Raw genomic sequence first — 22,151 nt, 5'->3', positions numbered from 1 at the left:
CCTTTTTCCTAGGTGCTGCCTCCTATGTCTGAAGAATATCGACGGGCCTTTTATAGCGCCACTCCATCCCTAGACATTGAACTATCTCCTCCGGATTTGATAGGTAAGACCGAGATCCTCACGGATGAGCACCGAGAGGCCTTGTGCAGACATTTGCCCGCGAGAGCCGAGGGGTATGCCTGGACATTGGTGTTCAGTACGAGTCAACACGGCTTTAGCCTGAACAGCATGTATAGAAAGATGTACAAGTTAGAATCGCCTATCTTATTGGTCATTGAAGACACTGACAATAACGTAAGTTCTAGCTCAATTTTTTCTTTTTAGGTTTATTCGGAAAACTTTATTAGGATCCAGATTGAACTATGATTAAAAACTTCCGATAATTTTCTGAACCTTCCGGAAACTTCTTCCAGATGTTTGTGACGTTTACAGTATCGAAATATTTAAAACCGCTTTTAATAAGTCCGAGCAGTGGTTGGTAGGGACATCAACTGTTCGTTACCAAGGCGCGAAACCCTAAATACGAAACTTTTGGTTTTACCCTTTAACTAAATCATTTCTTTCTTTCCAGGTATTCGGTGCTTTAACCTCGTGTTCTCTTCACGTCTCAGACCACTTCTATGGCACGGGAGAGTCGTTGCTCTTCCGCTTCACCCCTCATTTCCAAGTCTACAACTGGACGGGCGAGAACCTCTACTTCATTAAAGGCAACAATGAATCGTTGAGCATCGGCGCTGGGGACGGTAAATTCGGCCTCTGGCTGGACGGCGACCTGTATTTAGGCAGGACGGAGACATGCAAAACCTACGGAAACGACCCACTTACGCCCAAAGTAGATTTTGTAGTTAAAACTTTAGAATGTTGGGCCTTTATATCCAATTAAACGGGGTGCTTCTGTCGCGGCCCGAAGCGTGTTGTTGTGTGTTGTTCAGCCACGAAACTGGGTTGTTGTTGTACACAAGGAGAGGGAAGAGAGAAATCGGTGCATATCAAACAATTAATGGAAAAATGTGGGGAAAGACCATAGGTAACTCGTAGAAAATGCTTGCTGTAGTGCTGATAGTAACGTCAGCCGCAGAGTGCATTCTAGATGACATGGAGAGGTATCACTATTTATTTAAATGATGAAAGATTGCAAAGATATATTATTACTATATTGTAAAAGTTACCAGGTAGATCGAAAATTTTATTTTCCGTTAGGCTACTTATTGATACACATTCGTAGGTTGTAGAGGCGAAAGTCGAGGCATTCAGCTTTATCGCAATGAAACTTGAAAATCGTTTGGTCTTTAGCTTGTACTGAGGAAAAAACGAAAATATGCTCATGCCTTTCTGACCACTTGTTTCGATCAATTCACTACAACGAATGTCTTCAGCCTTGCCTGTTTAAGCAACAAATATTCCTCGTTTTTTTTTTATCTAAACCTGCAAAGAAACGATGAAATTTTGTGATTGCTGAATAAAACACGCACTAGATACTTTCCCAGGCAATTTTAAAATCTGCCCTTATGCCAGCGAAGAATATAGTCAGTTCTTGTCCCCCGAAGGGGTCATCATTACCTTAGTTGGGTAGCCTTAATTATACGATTGTGTTGTAACAATTAATTGTTGACAAGGCCATCCCGGCTATTTTGGATGTGTTTTCTGTCAATTAGGCGCATCTTAACATGCCATATCATCATTTGTCAATTTACCCGTTAGGCTTAACTGTTTCGCGATCTATGGACGTTAGTTATTATAGTCTGGATGTCGCTGCTACACCGCTTAACTGTTACTCAGCAACCATAATTCACACGCATTATTTTAGCCGTCGACATACCTAACATATTTTTACACTTTTCGGACATTTAGTTGCACTCGCAAATTGGTTCAAAAGTGCCACTATCGTAATCAATATGAAGGAAGGACGCGGTTATTGAAATGAGCTCTAGCAGCTTCAAAGTAGACTTCAGCGACGTGAGCCTCGTGGTATAAATCAATGTACTTCTTTCATAATTGATCATAGAAAAAACAGGACTGTAATCAGCGTAATTATTCAAGATTCGCTAGGTTTCGATCACTTTTAATTACTTAAATAAATGCCATCATAGTACAGGGTGAGAAATAAGTATGTGGCTAAACTTGAGGGTGATACTTCAATTCTTGCACAATTTCAAGACGGGAGGTTTATATTGTAGAGGGGCAGAAATAAATGGAGAAAAATGGTTGTTATGCTTTAATTTTAAATACTTTTTGGAGCTGTCTCTTCTCCTACCAAACATCTAGGCATCTTAACTCTGCTGAGCTGATATCGACAGATGAGATCCAAACCCTACAGCTTGACCTTTCCTAGTACCTTGATGACAAACTCGATCAAATACAGTTTCGTAAATCAACATAGACACAAAAAGGCCCAATATCAATCATAGGTGCATCTCTAAAGCTGAGTTGCTGTACCCATAAATTACATGGTATTCGTAAAAGCGGGTAATTACCCGTTTTTACAATATATTTTGAATACATGAAACATAATGAACGTTGAAAATTGCTGCTGTATGCACAGGACTTGTGAAAGATTTCTCGCCCAAGTCATAATAAGCGAATGGACGAGGTCCACCTGAAGTTACATGCACCACACTAAAAAACACGTACATTGTATAAATAATGGTTCTTCGAATTAAATAATTAATAACGCCCCCAAGCTTGATTACATACCCAATTAACACCCAGTATAAACAGAATGTGTAAAATTGTGCACATGCTAAAAATAATCTTAATTTTCGAAAAGCTCTTTTGCCATTTCATTTATTGGGTCGGTTTAAGGTTAACATTCGTAATACTATTTAGGCAAATATAATAGTCATTATGATAGTACATGTACCGTTATTATATTTAAAATTATTACGCTACGTTAATTCCCCTATATGGCATACTATTAACCGCCAATATGTGGCAGCAGTCTATCGAGTACCTAAGCAAAGAATTTATATACAAATAAATTCTATATTTTCCTAGCGAAATCGCGACCAGAATCAGTATGCTTATATATCACTATTATTTATTTTTCTGATGTTAAAGATATTAAAAAGAAGGGCTCCTCAAAAGCCCAGTGTTTAGCCCGTTATTTTTAGTAAATAGGTTAATTATTATTGCTGTCAGTTATGTATGTAAATCTTTGTTAGGAGTTTATCTGTAAACAGTGTAAATAAATTAATGATGAATTAAAATGATTGTATTTTAAATAGTTTTGTTTGATTTTTTACAATAAAAAAACGCCGTAAAGGAAAACAATCAAATAAATAAATGTGAAGAGTTGCAACAGGTATAGTTGCCGGTCTATATTACTCAGGTGTTTCGTTTTTAAAGTTTACTCTTTTAAGTTGTTTCGTACTGCTGAAGCCAACAAAATCGTATTAAGGCTTTATTACCCAGAAATTGAACTTGTTTCACATGCTCCGATATTAGTTCTGACATTTTCGTGCTGATCGGTACAGTCCAGATTGATCCCGGAATGTAAAAGCGTCCTGGTCACACCCGTAAATTCGCCGGCTTTAAGTCGATGAGACTACTATAACTCCTTTTAGATGAGACGTGACCGGTGTATCAAGGGGGCCTATACGTGATAAAAGTACTTTCGTGCCTTGCTCCTATTCAGTCAATTCTCATGGAACAGACTATCATTAATGATCATTGCGTTGCCGTAAATGATTTACTGCAAATAGATTAAGAGAGTTCCGTACAAAACGGCGAATTATCTCGTACACAATTGATCTAAAAAAAAAACTATTTGTTTACAGTAGCAGGGCCCTCATCGGTGCCGAGATTATATTTTCCATCGAAACCGAAATGTTGGCATTTAAAATGAATACAGTATTAACTACATATATTTATTAATGGTAGAAAGTAATACATACATACATATAGGAAAATATAAATAATAAAAGCTACTTTACTCAACACTTTAGGGATATCCGACGATGAATAATTATAAAAAAATAACACATCCAGGGTGACCCTTAATTTAACTTACGAACATACCTCTGCATAGCTGAAATCATACTTAAATCGTGAGTACACGATAAGATGGAATAATTTTAATAATAAACTTTATCAATAATAGAATCTCGTAAATCTATTACTTCGCGTATGTATAAATATTCCATTTTATTTTTAGCAAACTGTTGCCAAGTTTGTCATGTAATTGGCATGTAACTAGCGCTCAACAAGAAACGAAGTCAAGACTGTGAAACTTAAAACGTTCCGCTTAATTAGATACTCCGCTTATATACCGTGTGTCAATAATATTTCTAATCATTCTATTTTTTTAGTGCTTTGTGACCTTGAACAGAAATTTGGGGGAAAGTATGGTGTGCCCATATGTAACTTATGCACAATGTAACATGGTTACGCAGTAGACATTTCCACCGAATTGCATTTTAACATCACAAAAAGCTTTGAAGACATTAACGGATTAGAAACATCGTTGACAACCGGTATATTGGGGAAATTATCACCGCACATCCCAAAGGGCGGAGTATGGATGTGTGAAATTGTCAACGCCGTATGGAGAAATGTCAATATATCCTCACTTTCTCGTTGAACGCTTGATATTCCTATTTAATAATTCTCGTCGAACCAAATATATTACTTACTAGGCTGAATTCAAAAGCTGAGTTTATATCTACCAGTATCAAAACCTCTACTAATATTCCCTCAAAGTGTGTAGGGTGTAGGTAACTCGAAAGATCGAGTTCAAAACAACATACTTTTACCGGGCACAGCAATTTAGTAAGTAGGTACCACTCTTAACATTAACTAATATTGTTAAATTCCTAATTATTGTAAATTTCTACAACTAAAATCTTCTCTTATTATTATTATTCATTGACCTGGAAAATGCAACAAAAAATCGGAGTGCAAATTAATTTAGCCTTAAAGTGAAATAATATGATATTACAAACTGAACCCCGAGATTCCAATTAGATGGCCTGAGGTGAGTCAACTAGCAAGAGCAGTTGTCTTTATTGGCCTGTTGGTCATTGGACAAGTTGTTGCGACCTGGTTGAGATGGTTTATGTTGCACGCCCGACTCTGCAGCGTTCAAGTCTAATCGCCCATCTTGGATACTCTGGTAGATCTTTTTTGCTGTTTCAAGAAATGCTTCTTCCACGTTATCACCCCTTAAAGGAATTGTGCAAATTTACATTTAAGTTTTTAAAGCAGCTCTGTTACTTGCACCATCACGATGGAACAAAGAATTGTTGAATGATATCGAGTTCATGATTGATTTGATCGTAAATTCCAAATAGTAATAAACAACCTTGAACCATATAACGAACAGATGATTGTAGTTTACTTACGTTTTTGCACTTGCTTCCACAAACAACAGTCCATTTTCCTCTGCAAATTTGCTTGCTTCCTCATAAGTAACATCGCGTTGTCCTTCAAGATCACATTTGTTTCCAATTAGGAAAATAACAGTGCTAGGATTAGTCAAATTCCTTGTGTCAGTTAGCCAACTGCTCAGATGGTTATAAGTTGATCTCCTGGTTATGTCATAAACCATTAAAGCTCCAGCAGCACCTCTGTAATATGATCGAGTGACAGCTCTGAACCTCTCCTGTCCAGCTGTATCCCAAATTTGTAACTTAATTTTCTGTCCCGACACTTCAATTATTCTTGTACCGAATTCCACACCAATGGTGTGAGGGCAATCTGCCATAACTAGAATACAGAAAAAATTATATAGACCTGAGTAGACTAAATATATGTAAATCAATAACAAGGTGAAAGAATGTATTGATATCAGTTTCCCTTCCCTTGAAGTCTTATATTATGTAGGATAGTGGGTTACCTACTAACTCAAATCTAATGCCTAGTTGATCTGTTAGAAGACCATTTATCATTAAAGTGAATATTGTAGGTAACTTACATTTCTTTTCAGTAAATTGATGAAGAAGACAGGATTTGCCAACCCCCATATCGCCAATTATAATATATTTAAAAATGTAGGAGTAATTGTAAGGGCCTGCCGACATTTTCCTAAAATAGGTGAAAAAATTACCCTGGTTTCCTCTTGTTCATGGAAAAAAGTAAACAAAGTGTCATAACTCATAGAGAATATCGGTCTCTATGAGACGATACTTGCCTTGATTTCGAGATTCTCACGCGTGTACCAGGACAACGATAGTTAGATGTGAGTTTGCAAGTGAGTTTAACAAATATTTCCAATTGAATTTCTCAATAAGTTGCAAAACAATTAAAAACTTAAATGTGAGTGGCCATAATCATCACAAAAAGTTATAAATTAGGATTTGTCAACATATGATTCAACTTGACGTTGGCAGAGGGCTAAAAACACGTAAAGAAAACGACAAGTGACAAGAATATTTGTTTGAACGAGCGAATGCCATTCAACCAACAATAAGTTCCTGGTGTAGCGCATCAGGCTTTATCTAGATTCTTACCCCTTAAATTATCCGGGGCAAATGTCTTTTCATTAAAGTCAACTGTCATTATTGTCAAAACTCAAAAATATTTTAAAATTGATGGCGTGCTTCGTGAGTACTGCAAAAATTTTTAAAAAGTTATGTTGTTAATTGCTCGTTTAAATAAAAAGTAAACAGTTGAAAAACGGCACCACTTCACCCTAAAGAATATTATTGAGATGTTTATCAAATTGCATTACTCAAAGTGAAAGTGGTAACTTTGCTGGACGCTTTTGAGGTTAGGCTAAGGGAACTCCAGTTCTGTTGCAAAATGTTTAAATCGAAGGACGTTAACCAATCCCCATTTATGGACAGTGTGTTGTTGTCGAATTGTAACGAAACTTCCAATGGGATCTTTCCCAAAATAACATCAACCCCTTTGAACCCTCAACTTCAAAGCCTTAAGCGAAGCAAGGTGCCGTCTCCAGCACTTACAAGGCAGACAACTCCGAGAAAGTGAGCACAAAAAATTTGTAACAAAGTATATTTCAACATTTGCTATATTACTTTGTAGGTACTCACTCTCAGAAATAAATTCCCCATCATCTAGTGCAAATTCATGTCGTTACATTAGCAATTCCCCAGGACCCCTTTTGGCCTCATTAAATTTCCATGATAATGTCAGTTTATATGAGGAAACAAAGAGTTCAGGGTTGGCAAGAAGAATTGTTTCATACAAAGAAGAAGCTGAACAAGAAAAATACTTAACACATCAAGAGAAATATAGCAGTCCAGGCCTGTTTCCAGTAGTGCATTTATTTAAGAAAACAGCACCTGAACAGTCCTTGAAAAGAGTTAAAGTTAAGTTAGCTAATACTGGTGAGTATTATATATGTACAAAGTGTCTCTGAAATAAATGTACACGACCAAAAATTTTTGAACAAAAAATAATGTATTCCCAGGTAAACTTACTTATGTATGAAGTTGTTTCAATTTACTAACATAGGGTGTCAAAGTTTTCAAGTTAATATTGTATTTTCAAAATAATTACTTATAAATGAACAAAACTGTCAGAATTTCAAAGTAATGTAAACTTGAAGTAGAGATGTACACAGTAGAAACCTGGAATACAAAAACAAATTCAATATTAATTTCTTGGAAAAATCTTCAAAATAATTTAAAGTTTCCAATTAATTTCGATTCATAGCAAAAGCAAATGCAGTGAAAACCTGAATATAGGTGTATAAGTAGGACATCCAGTGTATTGCAAAATTTAGGGTTAATGAATTCTGAGGAGTCATCCCAAAATAGGTCATACTGTGTAACATTGCCAATATCTTCTATATGAATATAATTGGAATTATTTTTTAATAAACATTTTCTTTTCTAGAATATTTAAGGAGTTATTCGCCCCAACATAAAAGTAAAGTGCTGGAAGAGATTACTAAACCCAGGTTATATCGCCAGCTTAGTTTACCACCTCGTAGCCAATTAAGTGATGCAGGTACAAAAAGTGTGCTAGATGCATTAAAAGAAATATCTAGAAAAAGAATCCATTCCAATGAGGTAAGTAGAACAAAGATGTAGACCTTATGATTTATCCCCTGTAGTTTTTATTTGAAAAATTTAATATTTCACAAACCTTAACAAAAGGCTTGTTTAATTTATCTAAGTTTATCTTAGCATCATGAATTACTCAATGTCTACTAAATCACTAAACAATATTTAGCAAAAAAACCAATATGTTGCTTTTAATGGAAACAATTGAACAAGTCTCATCTTTTAAAAAATCAGGGTTATGCCAATACTTGTCTTTAATTTAGACCACATAAATAGAGTTTGTAAAAAATAAGTGCCTAAAATTGACATGATTTGAATTTGAAATATCTTATGAGATACATCTTTCGTCTTGTAAGGGAAGTTTGTAATGCAAAAGAAAGTGATTCGCATTATTTATGAATAACCTAAATAGAAGAAATACTTGTGGTCAAATATCATAACTGAGTCATCCCATTACATATTTGTGCTGCTAAATTTTTCTTTATAAAAGTCACCGTTTTACCGTTCGCATATCAATGCCAAATAACTAGAAAAAGTTGTTTAGGCATATTCCAGTTTATTTTGCTTACGGCACTTCTTTCGACTCACAGATGCGTTTGGTACAGCAACTTTAACGCACGTTCCTGGGAAATATAAAAAATATACCAAATGTTAAAGTTTCAGTATTTTCTTTTTGTTTACCTTCATCATCCGGTCAGTTTATGCTTGTTTTGAAAACCTCAACCGACTAAAATCTCAAAATCTCATTAAGTTATTGCTTGCAAATGTGTGTTTAAATAAATACAAAAAAAGTTAAACTTTGACGAAAGTCAGTTCAACAAACTGATCATTTGATAAAAGGCTGATTGCTGTTCTCATGATTTAACCACCCTTCGTTTCTAATAGAAGAGGGATAGTGCACCCTTCTTGCTTGTGACGGTTTTCCTTCTCTCCTATCCATCTCTCTATTATATCGTGTCGTACCCGGTCAATAAAGATGTGTATCGCAAAGGTTTGAAAATAACGCTGTAATAAAAGTTATGTTACACTTTGTTTGCTCCTCTCTTTAAGTATACTCATAAATGAAATAGGAGATATATTGTATTTTCAATATAAGTAATATATCGAGATGATTTATTTTAGAAATTTTTTAAGACAGTTGCTTGACTTGTTTTTGAAACATCGGCCTTTAAAAATTGACAAAAATAGGTACCTCCCCTCTTTAGCAATTTTAGTGTTCTCTTTGTACATATAAAGAAATTCCCGATTAATTATTTCATACGCGACATATTTAATTCGGTAGTTCCCTCTGTAAGGTCTAACTTTTTTCCAGGAATATGACTATTCAGAAGAATCGGGGAAGCGGCAGAAAACGGATCTGCACAATGGAACATCTTCGGTGACGAATAAGAGAGGCCGCGCCGACTCTCCTTTGTTGGATCAGTCAGACAGTCCATCGTCAAAACAAACGAAAAAGAAATTTTGCGTCTCTGACGAGTTCGCAGCGTCCAGATCATCCTCAGACTTCTCGTACCTTGCCAAATCAGAACCTTTGGGTGCGAAACGAAAAACAATATGTAAGTAAGAGGTTTGCTTATAGCGAATTTATACTTCAACTACTGCGGCGATAGGCCATTGCAGATTCTTTGAATATGTTCAACGATTAAAAATTTAGCACCATGATGTTCGAACTTGTAACATGTTCTCTATTGCCGTAGATTAATTTCAAACTCGTTTTTATTTTTTTATTTTCAGGTACTTCAACTGAATCTCTTATCGAGACGAAACAGGTTAAACGCGTCAACGTGGAAACTCAAACTGCTGTAGCTCCTGTTGAGCAGAAACCTGAAGAATCTGAAGCGGTGCCTCAACAAACGACCAGAAACCCCAAAAGAAAAGATTATCCCTTGAAAGTATTCGATGACGCGCCGCTACAAAGAATCAGAAAAAGCAGGTTGGCGGCTTTGATGGGTACTATCATGGGAAAAGATATAGTTATCCCTTTGGACTCTGAACCTAAAGCCAAACAAATTGAAGACTCAATTAAAAATAACATGGTAGATAATGCCGGGACGGAAAATGCGGAAGTACAGGAGAACGTTAGTAAAACTAAAGATGAAGCGGATGTTCCAGTAAAATCGATTCAAGGCAAGGCTGATAAGCATGTTCACTTCACCTTGCCAATAACATCAAGTCCCTGTCAGATGTCATCGACGCAAACCTCTGTGTCAGTTGAGACCCCAATTATTTCCGATTCAATTATCGAATCCCCAGTTGTTCCTCAACTAAATTTGTCACCAGCCAGTGGTCAAAGTATAACACTTGAACCATCAAATCTGCCGTTGTCTGCATTTAATTACGGGAGCCCTAATAGTGAAAAGGAGAAAAGCGATGTTAATTTTATTCCAATTCTTGGATTTCCTCAGCCTGATAAAATTTCTCCGTTGAAGCCTGGAGGGTTTAAATTCGATTTAAAAGATCCCGCTGGTTCAGATACAAGTAAATCTATTGCCCCAACAATAAATTTTCCCAATATTATGACCACGACGTCTGGATCTACTGCTACGACCAGCTCAAGTGGATTCATTTTGGGGAAGACTCTGGAAAGTGGTGGCACGTGTGCTTTTAGTGGAAATTCAGACTCTAAAAGTGAACAAAAGCTTGAGTCGTCTTTTGAGTTGGGAAAAGTTGCAAATACATTTGCAGTTCCTAAGACTAGCGAAGCTATATCCGAGGCCAATTTCGGAGGGTTTAGTTTTGCTGCACCTTCTACTACTAGTGCGGCTTCAACTGAATTTACGCCATCTTCTGCTTCTATTGCCTTTGGTAGCTTTGGAGCTACTCCGGTGGCTACCACTGCTGCTGAAATGGTTAAAGTGCAGCCAAGTTTTGGCTTTGGAGTTTCCGCCCCAGCCACTTCGAATCCTAAAGATGTGAGCGTGGTTAAACCACAGCCAACCTTCAGTTTCCCTACTGTCACAACTGCAGACACTCAAAGTTCGTTTAAACCGACATTTTCTTTCGGTACCACGACGTCTACTTTAACGGTCAGCAGTCAAAGTTCGTCGACACAGGCATTCAGCTTTACAGCTCCAACTACTTCGACTGCTTCACAATTCGTATCGAAAATGAGCGCAGTGTTTGGAGGCACCATTTCGTCTTCTACGGCATTTGTAAATGCTGCTCCGACGACCACCGCAGCCCCAACATTCGAATTTGGTGCGTCGCAACAGACTTCAAAGTCCGGCATGTTCGGCAGTGCCGCTATCCCTACAACTACGTCGTCACTTTTTAGTCCTCCGGTCACGACTTCTCCATCTACTTTTGGAACTGTTACAGCTTCCGCAATTTCTGCTCCAGCTTTCGGTAGTTCCAGTTTCGCTTCATCTACTGGGTTTAAATTTTCCGCACCCACCAGCAGTTCTCTATCTTTTGGCAATGGTCAGCCAACAGGCTTTGGTCCGGCTGTGACGACTGCATCCTCTTCATTTGGCAGTACTCAATTTGGCCATACTGCAACGACCACTGCTGCATCCTTCGGAAGTGGTCAATCTGCGTTTGGCACTCATCCTTCCACCACTACATCTGCCTCTTTCGGATCAACTGATTCTAAAGCTTTACAATTTAAAACCAACGTTTTTGGGCCTAGTACCACTGCATCGCCTTTCGGCAATAGTTCCTTTGGAGCATCAGCCACGCAGGCGTCCTCGTTATTTGGAAGTGCGACCACAACATCCGCTCCTTCTTTCGCAAGCAACACCTTCGGCAGTTCCACTGTGACTTCCTCGGCTGCTTCATCAATGTTCGGGTCTAATACCGCTGCTCCTATCTTTAGTTTTGGATCAACCAACAAGCAACCCCCAAATCCCTTTGGGACTGCCACTACGACTTCCGCTTCTTCCACGTTTGGAGGTACCAGTTCGTTTTCTTCGGTTGGTGTTTTCAATTCTAATGGAGGATTTGGTACTATTTCGTCCGGTTTTGGAAGAGCGTCACCTAATGGAGGTTTTGGAGTGACTAGTGCGCCGTCTTTTGGTCAGTCTGAGAGTAAGCCGACGTTTGCGTTTGGCGGGTCGGAGCCAAAGGTCGGTTCCAGTTTTGGCTCTCCTGCTGGGAGTTCGACATTCGGGAATCCCGGTAGTCAGGCTGGTGGATTCGGCACGACCGGGGCTTTTGGTAAGTGTTTTATGATATTTCCAGAGCGTTTTGTACAATTTGTATAAGTTCATAATGAAACACTATAATATAATCAATTTACCAATGCTTTGTTCAGGTACTCCAACCACAAATGGATTTGGTTCGCAGCCACCCAATGGTGGATTAAATTTCGGATCTACTAACACCCCGTCAGCAGCTCCGTTTACCTTCGGTTCGGGCACTAGCAATAAGGGTGAGGCATCTAAACCCACGTTTAACTTCACAGGTAAGATAGCTAATTGAACGATAACCTATCTTCCCATGAAACTTAGCCAGAAACTTTTTATCTTTCAGGAAATTCGCAGCGGCCTTCATTTGGAGCGCCCAGTAATCCCCCACCTTTCGGGGCATCATCGAGCTTCAGTTCTGGGGTTCCCTCCCCTGCGGGTGGGGTTTTCACTATTGGAAGCGGTTCGACTTCGGGTACGAAACCACGACAACCACTCCGAGCACGAAGAAGAAACGTCTAAGTCATCTCTTATAGAACAAAACATGCAAATATTTCTTCGGGTATGGCTGTTTTTTTACATACAATGTCAAAATAATATCCAGTTTACCGCCTGGAAGTAATGGTGTCACCATTACTGATTAAGTATGGTTGATAATATTTAAGGGAGAGATCTCATTTTATTGCAAAATTTAGTTAATAATCATTGAGAAGAACTACTCAGGATTATTTTTAGCAAAAATATTAAATAAAATTTAATGTAATATATAAATTTATTTTTTCTACGACTGTCTGCATATTGCATTGTTACCTACTCAAAATAGTGTTTAAAAACCTCAATTTCCATATGTTTTCATTTCCTATGAGTTGTGCGCAACTATAAGGGAATGAGTTTATTTACCACTTCTTCCTACCGATATCCGCAGCAAGAAGCACCAATAGCCCTGCAGTCGTGTTGATGACAACTGCATCGAATGTTGAATTATTAAACAATAAATATCTTCTATTTTTGACAAGTTGTTGCAGTCTTAGAAAAAGTATCGCATACATCTTGCACAAAATGACCATTTCCTACTCATATGACTTACTGCACTTGCCTGCGGCTTGTGCGTAAGCGCATAATTTACCATTTAATTATAGTTTCTGTATAAGTTACTTTATAATTTAACGACACATACATTTAAGTTTTTGCGACGTAAGCATGATCCCCTTATTCTGTCAATTTGTGATGTACATATTTTTGTCTTAAATATTTAATGAAATGTGATATGTAGGTATATATATATATATATATATTTTAATTTCTTCATGCTTGCTGATGCTTAAAACTGTATAATTGTTAGACTTATTTCATACTGTCCAGATGTTCACACTCTGCTGATTTGCGGCCAGTAAATCGACCATTATAGTACCTGGTACTGTAGTGTTGCCAAGCAACCTTATCGAACTCTAATTAGGAATATGTCGTTTGAAAAATTGCAATCGTTTCAATCAAACATTTTCTCTTGCTGTGCTGTGACCACAGTGGGTACTAATTTTAACCTAAGATAATTTGAAACATTGCACTATTCACTTTTTTTATGTGTAAATAGTCAAATATTTATGCAATAGCAAATGCGTTTGCCTGCGCTAGAGTGATAAATGTAGATGTATGTCTTCGCCATATTATCAAAAAACATTGTTTCGCTTTGGAACCAAAATCGCTGTGTAAATTAAGAGGCAGTATGAAATAAAATACGATACACGTCCATTAGGTGGGTGTTAGAACTCGTTAATTTTTTCCAAATCCAGTAGTAAAACACTCGTACTAAAATAAGTCACCTACTGGACTTGTAAATAACTCTTGTGTTATGCCATTATAATGTTTCAGGACTTAAATATAAGCCGTATGGAAGTGTAGTTTTTATTGTATAGTGGCTCGTTGTTATAAACAAAAACTATTTTAATAAGAGGAAAAGAACCTAAAAGTATAATGTGTGTTTGGGTTCACCTTTCATCCCTCTATCATATTCCAAGTTGCAGTTGTGTACTCACCACTTCAGGTGTGATTTCCTGGAGATATGCAATAAGTGGCCAGGTCTTAGCCACAACAATTTCGGTACCGTTTCTTTGGTGCGGGAGAAATTTTATAACAAAGAAGGGCCGTTTTGTGGACGAGTAGGCCCACTTGGAATGAAAAAGGGGGTGAGCTGGGGAATGAAAAGAACACGTAAAGGTCTAATCACAGATGGTTTAATTTCAATCTGTACTATTTCTAAAAGACGCGAAAATGGGAATAATAGAAAAGGTTTGCACACCGCGTCTTCGTTAAATTTAGTATATTTATATTTGTAGAAATACAATTCAATCTTTGGTGCTTGGAAGCATTACAAGGTACTCTTGAGTTAAAGGCTACCGGTTACTGGTGAGATTCTAAATCTACTATAACGTCAATTTTCTATACAGAATAATACATTATTTCGCATTGTTTAGTCTAAATATCTACAAAGGGGTTTCTTACGAGTCTACTGGATGATGAAAAAACAGTATTCCCAATTTTTGGTATGTAATTAATCACTGTATTGTAGGTACCAATCGACCTTAGTGGGACACCCTGTACACATCTTATACAAATTACAGAATGATGGTTACATTCTCACCTGTGTTATTATCAGTTATTATATATATATTAATCCATTTTGACAAATCCATATAATTTTAACCATGTTCTAAAGGTAGAACAATCAGTTAGACCTGAGAAAATGTGATTATTATAATTATATAAAATGGCACCTATAGTGAGTATTAAAATCAGAAAAGTTAGTAAAAAACAGTAATAATAAATAAGACAATGTGGAAGAATAAATATGCATTAAAACAAATAAACTGAAATGGATCCACAATTTCACACAAATCTACAATTACTTTCTATTTCCTCTTTGTATAAGGCTTTTTATGTCTGATATGAGATCTGTAAGTTGGCTGTGGTTTACTAATTTTATCCTTATTGAACTGGAATTGTTGGATCACAGGAACTTTTGTTGCTATTGAGTCATTGATTTTTAACTCATCTTCTTTGTGTTCCATCAATTTCAGTTTTGCTTCTATGGCCTGAATTTGTGTCATTTTGTCTGCTTTTTTAGGTTCTTTTGCCAAAGCAAGAGCTGGTATTGTGATGGATGGTTTGGTTTTTTCATACACGTTGGAATCCTATAAAACATTGTTAAATATGAGATAGCTTTCTTTTGTTTGTTAAAGAACATTAAAAGTACTAACAAAATATTTATACTTTTAGGCACCCACTAACCAAATTAGCACTATGAGCCCAAGTAACATTTAACTTCTTTTGACCCATTACTCTTCCATTTAGACCATTCTTAGCACGGCAGGCGTCGTCACATTTAACATAAGTTACAAAGGCATATCCTCGAGGCAGTCCAGCTAAAGGACCCACACGGTGAAAGATTAGGTCAAACTTCTCGATTGCACCATAGGTTTGTATGAGTTTCAAAAGTTGGTACCAATAAAAAGGAAAAGCTTGTGTTAATTTATCACACTGATATACGGCCTAGTAGTATTTGTACCTCTTTCTGTTAACAGTAAAGTAAGGTAAATCTCAAAATTTCTCATATAAAATACATTGCTATCAGGCATGCTTGCCATTTAGGCCCATTTGTTCAGGTCCTTTATTTGTAATGGAAATCTATGAGGATCAGGCTCAATAACTTAATTTGTATTGAAATGCATGGGCCTTAATGTTTTGATCACAAAGAATGAGCTTTACATTTATGTATTTTGTCATTTATATTAGGCACAAGCTTTTACAATACTTACTCAGTAATTCGTGGGTCTAAATTTCCAATCCACAATTTCCGATCCGCTGGAATGACTTTGATTCCAGTGTCTCCCATTAGGCCTTCAAATTTGCTAATGTTCCCCAATCTTAAAGAACTTTTCAATACTGAAATTACAGATTTTAATCTAAACACCCTGCTCCCCAATAGGAGCACTCTTTTAATCTGTATCCAGATTAAAGGCGTCGATATTTTAAGATTTCATATATAGTTTGGAAGTGAATCAACACAAATCCAATACAACAAGGAAAAAATCTATGAATCAGCTTTGGAATTTGTGGAGTTATTTAAATTCTGTGCCTAAAAGAATTGAAATTTAAATAAAAATTATATATTTTTTTAATAACATAACAAAGTTAATGGCATTAGACTCGACGGAAGGGAAAAACAATTGAGGGAGACTCGAAATTGACAGTCTCAACGTTTATTATGTTCAGGAGTGAAAAGTATGCCCACATAATTCGCAAGATGTTCCAATTGTCAGTAATGTTAATTTTGAGTTAAAAATAATATTCATATGAAACTTCATCTATTGATATCCAATTTAGTGAATTAAATTTACATTTCCATCATTCAAATGAACTTGAATCCATTTACCTCGAGCTCCATTATCATCAAAGTCAATTTCTATACCCATCTCGTATTTAAATCCATGAGATAAGTCCGAAATAAAATGAAAAAGGGAAATACAAATTTTAGAATCCGCATTACCGAACGAACATAAATATGCATGACAAACCAGAAGTTTCAGACTCAATAAATCAAACCCTGGGAATTGGGAGCTCTTCGATGCGTAAAAAATCTTCCTCCTTTGATAATTCTTGTCTAACTAAATAGTCTGATGTCGGTTGATGTGGAAGTATTGTGGGCATCTTGGAATATAAAAGCAGGAGTTGTGAGTCCCTGGATACAGTCGCGATAGAAATCTCCGTCCGAAGAAAAGCCAGAATAAGCCGCAATGATCAAGAGTATCAGGTATTCAGCTCGCCTGAGAAAGACTCGAACTGGTATTATTAAAGTATTATTTGCTTCCAGGCTTCTGGTGATAGTTCTCTCAATAATCGTCCTGTTGTTGGTGTGTCAATGTTCTTCGCAAGTAACTTTTTCCAGGAATTGGGATGGAGCTGGTGGTAAGCGAAGCCCTCACTCGACGGTTGTATCAGTGCCGGAAGTTTACTACCGGTTATCAGCTAACGGTATTTGTCAATATCTATTGGTAAGTAGTTTTCTCCTATCGAAGGACATCTGCGTAATCCTGGAATGTCGTATGTTAAAATCAAAATTCGGGATATTTTCCAAATAAATCGTGACCCCGACCTGTACAAAACATACGCGCATATAAATATACAGAATCTCCACTTCTGGAGCTTAAATATGGTGGTGTTGTCATTTTGAATTCCGAGGTTTCGATTTTCAATAATCATCATCAGCTTTGTTCTTTCTTACGGGCTCCATCTTGGATTTTCAAATTTTTCAATTTTAGTTATTTTTATGGCACACTTTGCGAAAACTCTCATCGAAATAAAATCCACATTCTACAAATTTTTTAATTTATTTTTCAGTCCGAAATAAAGCAATTGACCACATGTGACACCCGAACTGAAGAAGGATCGGCCGTATTCTCTTCCAATTGACGAGATGTGCTCTCTCTTATACGCGTATTTAATAGAACTAAACTAAGATATCAAACGATGTAGAATTATACTGATCATATTAAAATACAGATACTTTCTGAGCTATGAATCCGTCTTTAATTTAAATGTTATTATAAAGCTCCTACATTGCGTAGCGAGATAAACTCCTTCAAAACTGAAAAAGGGGACTTTTAAGTTCTCTCTGTATCACTCCTTTAATTGCATTTTATTAAAAAAAATGAAATAAAATTTTAAAAAGTTAGAAAAAAAGCAAATTGAATAATAGTAGGAAACAAAAATTATTATAAAAAATTAAAAAATATATTAATACTAAAATTTATAATGTTGGCGTTCGACATAGCTTAGGTCGAGGATCAAATGCACATTCACAGCGTTTCTCCCCGCAAACTTTGCAACCACTTCCAGTCCTACCACCTAAAAAATAATACGTAATTTTCCTCTAGAATTACTCATTCTAACATGAATTGTAATAAATATTCAATTACTATTAAACGCAAATAAAGAAAAAGTGTAGGTTTGGATGCACTTCCTAGAGCATTTAATACTACTTACTATAAATTATGCTTTAGGCAAATTAAAAATACACCAACCTTGTTTGTTTGTTATAATTGGGCCTATGTTGTTATAAATATTAACAAGACGTTCACTTTCGACATGACATTCTTCGGCAGCAGACTGACGATCTGCGTTGGTGATGGTACTGTCTAGTGATTTACCGTGGCTTAGACCAAAAAAAGACATTTAGAATATTATATTTTTAAAATAATGAACACAATTTATTACTGAAATTGCAGGAAGCTTTCGGGGTGTAACCGTTCTTTGGAGCCATTCAGGATAACGTGCCACAAATTACCAAAAAGCAAATACCTTATGTTTGATTCGCCATCTTCAACATTCACATTCACCAAATTGTCCCCATTCTCAGCAATATCTTTACAAATCGCGTCATAGCAGCCACATGAATACCTGCTTTGTCCAGGAACACATTTAGAGCATGAGCATTGAGCATTGCTGTCTGAATTAAAGCGATGTGGCTTTGAGCTGAATAATGCTTAAGAACTCAGTAGTATTTACCTTTCTGCAATTTCTGACAATTCTCCATGTAGCACAAGGGAGTCACAGGATATTGGCTACAACCCCTAGAATACCGTCTAAAGGTCGTGGTTCTAACGTTGCTCCTTATTGAGTTTTGTAAACCCAACATGAACCTGTAAAGAAATTTTAATTCATGAAAGAATTAAGTTGATCTCAATTACCTTCTTGGATTCGTAGTCGCGGATATCTCGAATCGTTTAGATTCCTCGTTGAACAAGCTCCTTAAGGGCGGGGATCCACTTATTAAATTATTCAATGGTAAAGAAGTCTGAGGGTTTTCTGGAAAAGATCGCAATATAAGATTTCCTCAAGATTTTCCAATTGACTAACCATAATTTAAATATGTCTGCAAAAGGACGTCTCCAGAAGGAAGTTGGGCGACAAGATTGTCTTGATCTAGATTGGCTTCCAAAAGATCAACCTCTTCATTATCACCATCTTTATCGCGGTCCTCATGAAAAGCGCTTCCTCCGGCTAACCGCGATTGGAGGATGAAACCCAAATTTTTTTTTACGTCCACATTGTGTGTTGCCTGAAATTATCTGCTCCAGTATTTCTGAGCCCTTTACCTCATCTGGACATCACCTGGAAAATCTTTACCATAAGTTTATCCAGCGCCTGACGGTTGGCCTCATCGACTATTTCGCTCTTTTCGAAAAGGCTTAACATGACTCCGTTGATGTATGGAAGACATGCCTCGCTTTCGCTTTCCAAAAACTTCCTCAGCAACCTCACCACCTTCATCGCATTCTTAGTGGCACTAATTTTCGCCTCGTTTACCTTATGATCAAGAAGAAATCAATCGTTTTCACAGCATAAAAATTCTCATACTAACCAAACACAAATTCATCAGCAATGCCGAGCAGCACACCAGGCAATACTTTGGTAGGTTCTCATAAAATTCGTCCATGTAATCCACGATTACTTCAAATAGTCCATTTTTGACCATTTCAACTCGGCATTGCTTTTTAATGGAGAGCTTTTGCATGCTAGCAATCTTTAATTTAAATTTTCAGCATTAAGAGGCAGTTAGCTCTCATTAATACTCACAAGCACGTTCCGGGTAGCTGTTCCTGGCAAGTTTCTCACATCCTTGACTTTTTTAATGAGCACTATTTTCAGTAAACGTTCGTCTAAGGTTAGGTAGTCTCTTCCTTGTTTTAAAGAGGCGAGAGTATTGATGAGCCTATAGAAAGATTCCTGCGAAAAATCACTATAAAGCAAAAATTTCTAATAAATAGTTAACGATTTACTTGCACATAATTATCTGAGTCATCCCCTAATAACAATCTCTCAGGAATGCTAATGTCGGAAAACAAATCCAGGATATCGTTGGACACATAAGAATCCAGCACTTTTGTTCTGGATGATTCGTGATTTGTAGTTATTTTCTTTAGAAAAAGATTTATTTAGTGTTATACTTGAAGAGATTGAAATGATTCAAATACAAACCCATCTTAAAGCTTGCAGAATTTGAGTCTTCCTCTCATTATTCCCGTGAATTAAGTCACATTTCAACTTGGAATAATCTAGGCATTCTAGATTGTTTAAGTTTCTGAAAAGAGATTTGTGATAGATAATTAAAGGTAGCGTAACGTAAGTCATAAAGTAACGTCTTATGTTACGTCTTACGTTACGTCATATGTTATATCTTACGTTACGTTAAGGCTTATGTTACCTCGTTATATAATTTCACTTCATAACTTAACGAACTTACAAGCTATATCCATTAACTATACCTAGGCGTAGATAACTCTTCCCTCAAAGACTCTTTTTCTTCCGCTTCATCGGTGGTAGATGAATTGATGGCCTCATCTAGAACATCCCCCACGATTCTTTCCACCTCGCCTCTAGTTAGGGGTTGCCCCATGGATTTATTGTCCTCGTGGACATTTACTGCCTGTTCTTTGACCCTAATATGAAATTTTAAAGTTTCTGAAAATTTCTATCACAATTTTAATACTTTTCAATTTGAAAAATTCGTTCAAAAACACTCTCTAATACAAATCGAACAGTTTCCGGGGTTAAAAGACCATTTAATTGAAACTTGCTTCTCACTTTTTCCAGATTCAAATTGACGTTATTGTTATGCTGAGACTCAAGCTGAGGTTGTATTTCGGAAGACTCAGAAGTTCTATAACTGAAATTGGAAAATATTCTTTGAATTTTCTTACTGCTTTATGCTCACTTAGCACGTTTGCGCTTCGTGTTGACAGGCTCCTTAACATCCACATGGAAAACCTCAAATTTCCTTTCTAATCCTGTATCTTTGTGAACATCACTCATGGTATTTTGAGGTTCATTTTTATTTTTATTATCAATTTTGTTTCTGTACTGTGACGAGGGAGTTTGGGAACGACTCTCAGGAGAGATAATTGAATGCCGATTTGCGTGAAAAAGGCTTGGATAAATGGTTTTGCATTGTTCCAGAACTGAGTTGATATTCTTCGTTTGGCTGATGAGGTTTATTTGGAGAGCTGTGGTTAGTTCACTCGTGACTTCTATCAACTTATGATGTTCAACCTGAAGTTGGCTGAATTTCGACTTCAATTCTTTGGCTTTGTAACGTGGGAAGACATCAACGGTTGACTGATGGTCCCTTGTGCAATTTCTTTGAACAAATACTTATTTCTTATTATTTATTATTGATTATGATACCGGTAATTACTTCTCAACTTGATTGTCCTTGTTGCTGTGCTCGCACACGTAAAATATCCGCGCATCATCTTGAAAAGGTTCCCCTTGAAAAGGACCGTCGAGGCAGTCACTTTTCTGACTGCATCTAGCAGTGCTTTGAGTTTCAATTTGAAAAATTTGGTTCCGGGAACATTCACATCTGACTAATAACAATGAGGTGCTAGGAAATTCCTCGAGGTTCACTTCGCCATAGCCCAATTCTTCGCGGAGCATATCAGCTGTTTTGATTAACTTGTGATGAGAAAGGAACTACGATAAGATCATCTCGTCTTTTTTATTTAACATCTGAGGAAGCGCTTACCATAAAAAGTGTCTTGAACATTCCTTGGGTGGTATGTCCACTAAAAAACAAATAAACCTGATATACCACAGTTTCAAAACTTTATCCTAGAACTTACTCTTTTAAGCATACTTTCTTGTCCATGAATACTTATGAGGTTTGGGAAGAGAAATTAATGGAAATGATGCAGAAAATGGAAGGCACGATGAGGGATTTCATATCCGCAAAGAGCGCAAAATTTGAACTGATGCAAAACTTGGATTTTGAGAATGGTGATCGATAGAGAACGTCAAAATTGCATGTTAGATGTACGAGCGCTGGAACGGGGAGCTGGAAGAAGTGTGTAAAGTAGACCTACTATGGCCGAAGCTTTGATATGAATTTATTAGTCATGTAAATATTATATGAGAAGACGAAATCACAAAAGTGTCTGTGAAGTAGCTGCCCATATCTTCTATAGTGTTTTTATTGTATGAGACCTTTGAGAAACTGTACTAAGTA

At 36.7% G+C, this 22,151-nt stretch overlaps 5 protein-coding genes and 1 long non-coding RNA gene across 23 annotated transcripts in view; 3 read left to right on the top strand and 3 right to left on the bottom strand.

Annotated features, from left to right (window-relative positions):
- mtd (mustard) overlaps positions 1–3,221 on the top strand; it is a 51,959-nt gene extending 48,738 nt beyond the window's left edge. For all 18 annotated transcript variants that reach the window (XM_066281439.1, XM_066281437.1, XM_066281436.1 and 15 more), the window contains 2 exons: positions 13–294; positions 572–3,221. In XM_066281439.1, the coding sequence (XP_066137536.1) occupies positions 13–294; positions 572–883 (594 nt within the window). In that variant the 3' untranslated portion in view covers positions 884–3,221. The remainder of the gene's footprint in view (positions 1–12; positions 295–571) is intronic.
- A 631-nt stretch (positions 3,222–3,852) lies between these two features.
- On the bottom strand, positions 3,853–6,322 carry LOC136338758 (ras-related protein Rab-14). The gene is made up of 4 exons (XM_066281449.1): positions 6,128–6,322; positions 5,912–6,021; positions 5,340–5,703; positions 3,853–5,159 (listed from the first exon to the last, which is right to left on the bottom strand). The coding sequence occupies exons 2-4, from the start codon at positions 6,015–6,017 to the stop codon at positions 4,982–4,984; spliced, it is 648 nt and encodes a 215-aa protein (XP_066137546.1). The 5' UTR covers positions 6,018–6,021; positions 6,128–6,322; the 3' UTR covers positions 3,853–4,981.
- Positions 6,323–6,495: 173 nt separating this feature from the next.
- Positions 6,496–12,875, top strand: LOC136338754 (nuclear pore complex protein DDB_G0274915-like). Its single transcript, XM_066281426.1, has 7 exons — positions 6,496–6,923; positions 6,982–7,286; positions 7,798–7,973; positions 9,280–9,523; positions 9,702–12,122; positions 12,220–12,369; positions 12,438–12,875. The coding sequence occupies exons 1-7, from the start codon at positions 6,739–6,741 to the stop codon at positions 12,611–12,613; spliced, it is 3,657 nt and encodes a 1,218-aa protein (XP_066137523.1). The 5' UTR covers positions 6,496–6,738; the 3' UTR covers positions 12,614–12,875.
- Positions 12,876–14,393: 1,518 nt separating this feature from the next.
- On the bottom strand, positions 14,394–16,309 carry LOC136338759 (probable RNA-binding protein 18). The gene is made up of 3 exons (XM_066281450.1): positions 15,904–16,309; positions 15,377–15,590; positions 14,394–15,279 (listed from the first exon to the last, which is right to left on the bottom strand). Exons 1-3 carry the CDS (start codon positions 15,978–15,980, stop codon positions 14,998–15,000), a joined length of 573 nt encoding a protein of 190 aa, XP_066137547.1. The 5' UTR covers positions 15,981–16,309; the 3' UTR covers positions 14,394–14,997.
- A 260-nt stretch (positions 16,310–16,569) lies between these two features.
- LOC136338760 (uncharacterized) lies at positions 16,570–17,666 on the top strand. The gene is made up of 3 exons (XR_010732016.1): positions 16,570–16,898; positions 16,959–17,139; positions 17,486–17,666. It is a non-coding gene; the product is annotated as an uncharacterized lncRNA (long non-coding RNA).
- Positions 17,667–17,671: 5 nt separating this feature from the next.
- Positions 17,672–21,900, bottom strand: LOC136338757 (uncharacterized). The gene is made up of 17 exons (XM_066281448.1): positions 21,769–21,900; positions 21,672–21,711; positions 21,342–21,619; positions 20,862–21,284; positions 20,637–20,813; positions 20,413–20,586; positions 20,126–20,228; positions 19,927–20,064; positions 19,724–19,873; positions 19,509–19,670; positions 19,259–19,453; positions 19,004–19,205; positions 18,835–18,952; positions 18,653–18,786; positions 18,446–18,593; positions 18,169–18,299; positions 17,672–17,992 (listed from the first exon to the last, which is right to left on the bottom strand). The coding sequence occupies exons 1-17, from the start codon at positions 21,792–21,794 to the stop codon at positions 17,895–17,897; spliced, it is 2,697 nt and encodes an 898-aa protein (XP_066137545.1). The 5' UTR covers positions 21,795–21,900; the 3' UTR covers positions 17,672–17,894.
- Positions 21,901–22,151: the final 251 nt, after the last annotated feature.

The sequence above is a fragment of the Euwallacea fornicatus genome, chromosome 4, assembly GCF_040115645.1.
Source record: "Euwallacea fornicatus isolate EFF26 chromosome 4, ASM4011564v1, whole genome shotgun sequence".
Taxonomy (NCBI): domain Eukaryota; kingdom Metazoa; phylum Arthropoda; class Insecta; order Coleoptera; family Curculionidae; genus Euwallacea; species Euwallacea fornicatus.
Note: the sequence above shows the minus strand (reverse complement) of the source record. Positions and strands in the feature narration are given on the sequence as shown.